Raw genomic sequence first — 1,601 nt, 5'->3', positions numbered from 1 at the left:
GGGGCCGCCAGGGCGTGCAACCGACGGACACGAGCTCAAAAACCAAACGCCAAAACCAACGAAAAATGCGGGGAAAAATAAAAAGCAGAGATCGGAAAATATCTTTAGGCCACGAGACGGGGTGGGCAGGCGGCGGGGGCCGGAGTCTTACCATCGCGAGGGGAGTCGGTGGCCAGCGAACCTCCTTCTCGCGGCCCTTTATCGGGAGCAATTTGACGCGTGATTATCGCGTCTATGAAGGAGTCCGCTGTCAGGATGGTCTTACCCAGAGAGCGGAGCTCCAGCTCCTGGATGGAAAAGGGTTTACTTTGAGTCTTTTCTCGCTGCAGGTCCGTGGTTGAGGCGGGCAGAGCCGGGAGGTCCGGGCTGGCGTGGTGGGGTGTGAGGCTCTTTGCTGGGGTGCGGGTGATGGCCGCGTGGCCGGAGCCAGGGGGCACCAGGGCCCGGGGCTCGGGGCCCTTGCCGGGGGAGGAGGCGGGCTCCAGCCCTGTGCGGGCCTGGGGCTTGGCGAGGAAGGCGTGGCCGGTGTCTCCTCGGGGCCTCTCTGGCCGGGTGACCCTCTGGGCTTCCTTGGACAGCAGGACAGGCTCCATGAGGGTGGGGTAGACGCCATCGAGGGTGCCGCCTAGCGGGCAGTGGGTGGCGGAAGGGAAGGTGGCAGCCGGACGGACAGGTGAGGAGGTGGACGTGGACCTGTGGAGGACATCGGGGGGTCAGGTGGCCGTGGGAGCCACTGCGGGGGACCCGTGAGGCCCTGGCGAGGCCCACTGCCCTGGAATCGCTTCCACGTGCCCCACGGCTCCCAAATCAATCCACCCTCCTGCCCCTGGCCTCGCCAACCCCGTGCACGCATTCCATCATCCCTAAACGTCTAACTGAGCACCTACTATGCGTCAAGCACCCTTCTAAACACGGGGGACGTGGCAGTGAACGGAACAGGCAAAGACGCGTGAGGAGACAGACCGGAACCCCCCATCAGAGTGCGGACCCCACTCAGAGGCCACCAGGCGGGGTGAGGCCGGGGGTCTCTCTGAGGAGCTGGCCTGTGACTGAGGCCTGCTCAGGACGCGTGAGCAAACGCACGAGCCACGTGAAGAAGGCCGGGCACACGGCCCCGAGTGCTGCCCTGGCCCAGACCATCAGGCCGTGGAGGCAGGGCCTGCAGCAACGATCCCCGTGTCCCCACACCCCGCGTGCGCCCCCCAGCGAGAAGGAAGCACAGACGTGCACTCCGACTGCACGAGGTGAATGGAATCCGCCCCGCTCTGCGGACGAGGACACCGGGGCTTGGACACGCGTTGGCCCGGCTCCACCCCACGTGGCCTCTGCCAGCCCAGCGTTGCCATGACGAAGTCCCCATTCCTCGTCCCTCACTAGCCCTCACTCCTGACGCACCAGCTGCCAGCGAGGAGGACCTGGTTTTCCCGTAGCAGCTTCCAACGGCTGTTGCAGGCAGGGACAGACGACGGCTTTTGTGCATGGCCGTCTGTCCCATAACCCTGCTCTGAGCAGCCAGGTGCTTCTGCTTCCTGTGACTGCCAAGCCCCTGAGTCCATGGGGACAATGCTCCTGAGAAGCGGCATTGTCACCATCCATAACGA

The 1,601-nt window shown here is 65.0% G+C and overlaps 1 protein-coding gene across 1 annotated transcript in view; it reads right to left on the bottom strand.

The window, feature by feature from the left end:
- The window catches only part of NCOR2 (nuclear receptor corepressor 2), a 189,120-nt gene that overhangs the window by 11,334 nt on the left and 176,185 nt on the right, over positions 1–1,601 (bottom strand). The window contains exon 38 of the mRNA XM_023523892.1: positions 114–711. Coding sequence (XP_023379660.1) covers positions 114–711 — 598 coding nt within the window. The remainder of the gene's footprint in view (positions 1–113; positions 712–1,601) is intronic.

The sequence above is a fragment of the Pteropus vampyrus genome, unplaced genomic scaffold (genome assembly GCF_000151845.1).
Source record: "Pteropus vampyrus isolate Shadow unplaced genomic scaffold, Pvam_2.0 Scaffold430, whole genome shotgun sequence".
NCBI lineage: Eukaryota > Metazoa > Chordata > Mammalia > Chiroptera > Pteropodidae > Pteropus > Pteropus vampyrus.
The sequence above is the reverse complement of the archived record's forward strand: the minus strand, read 5'-3'. Positions and strand labels throughout refer to the sequence as shown.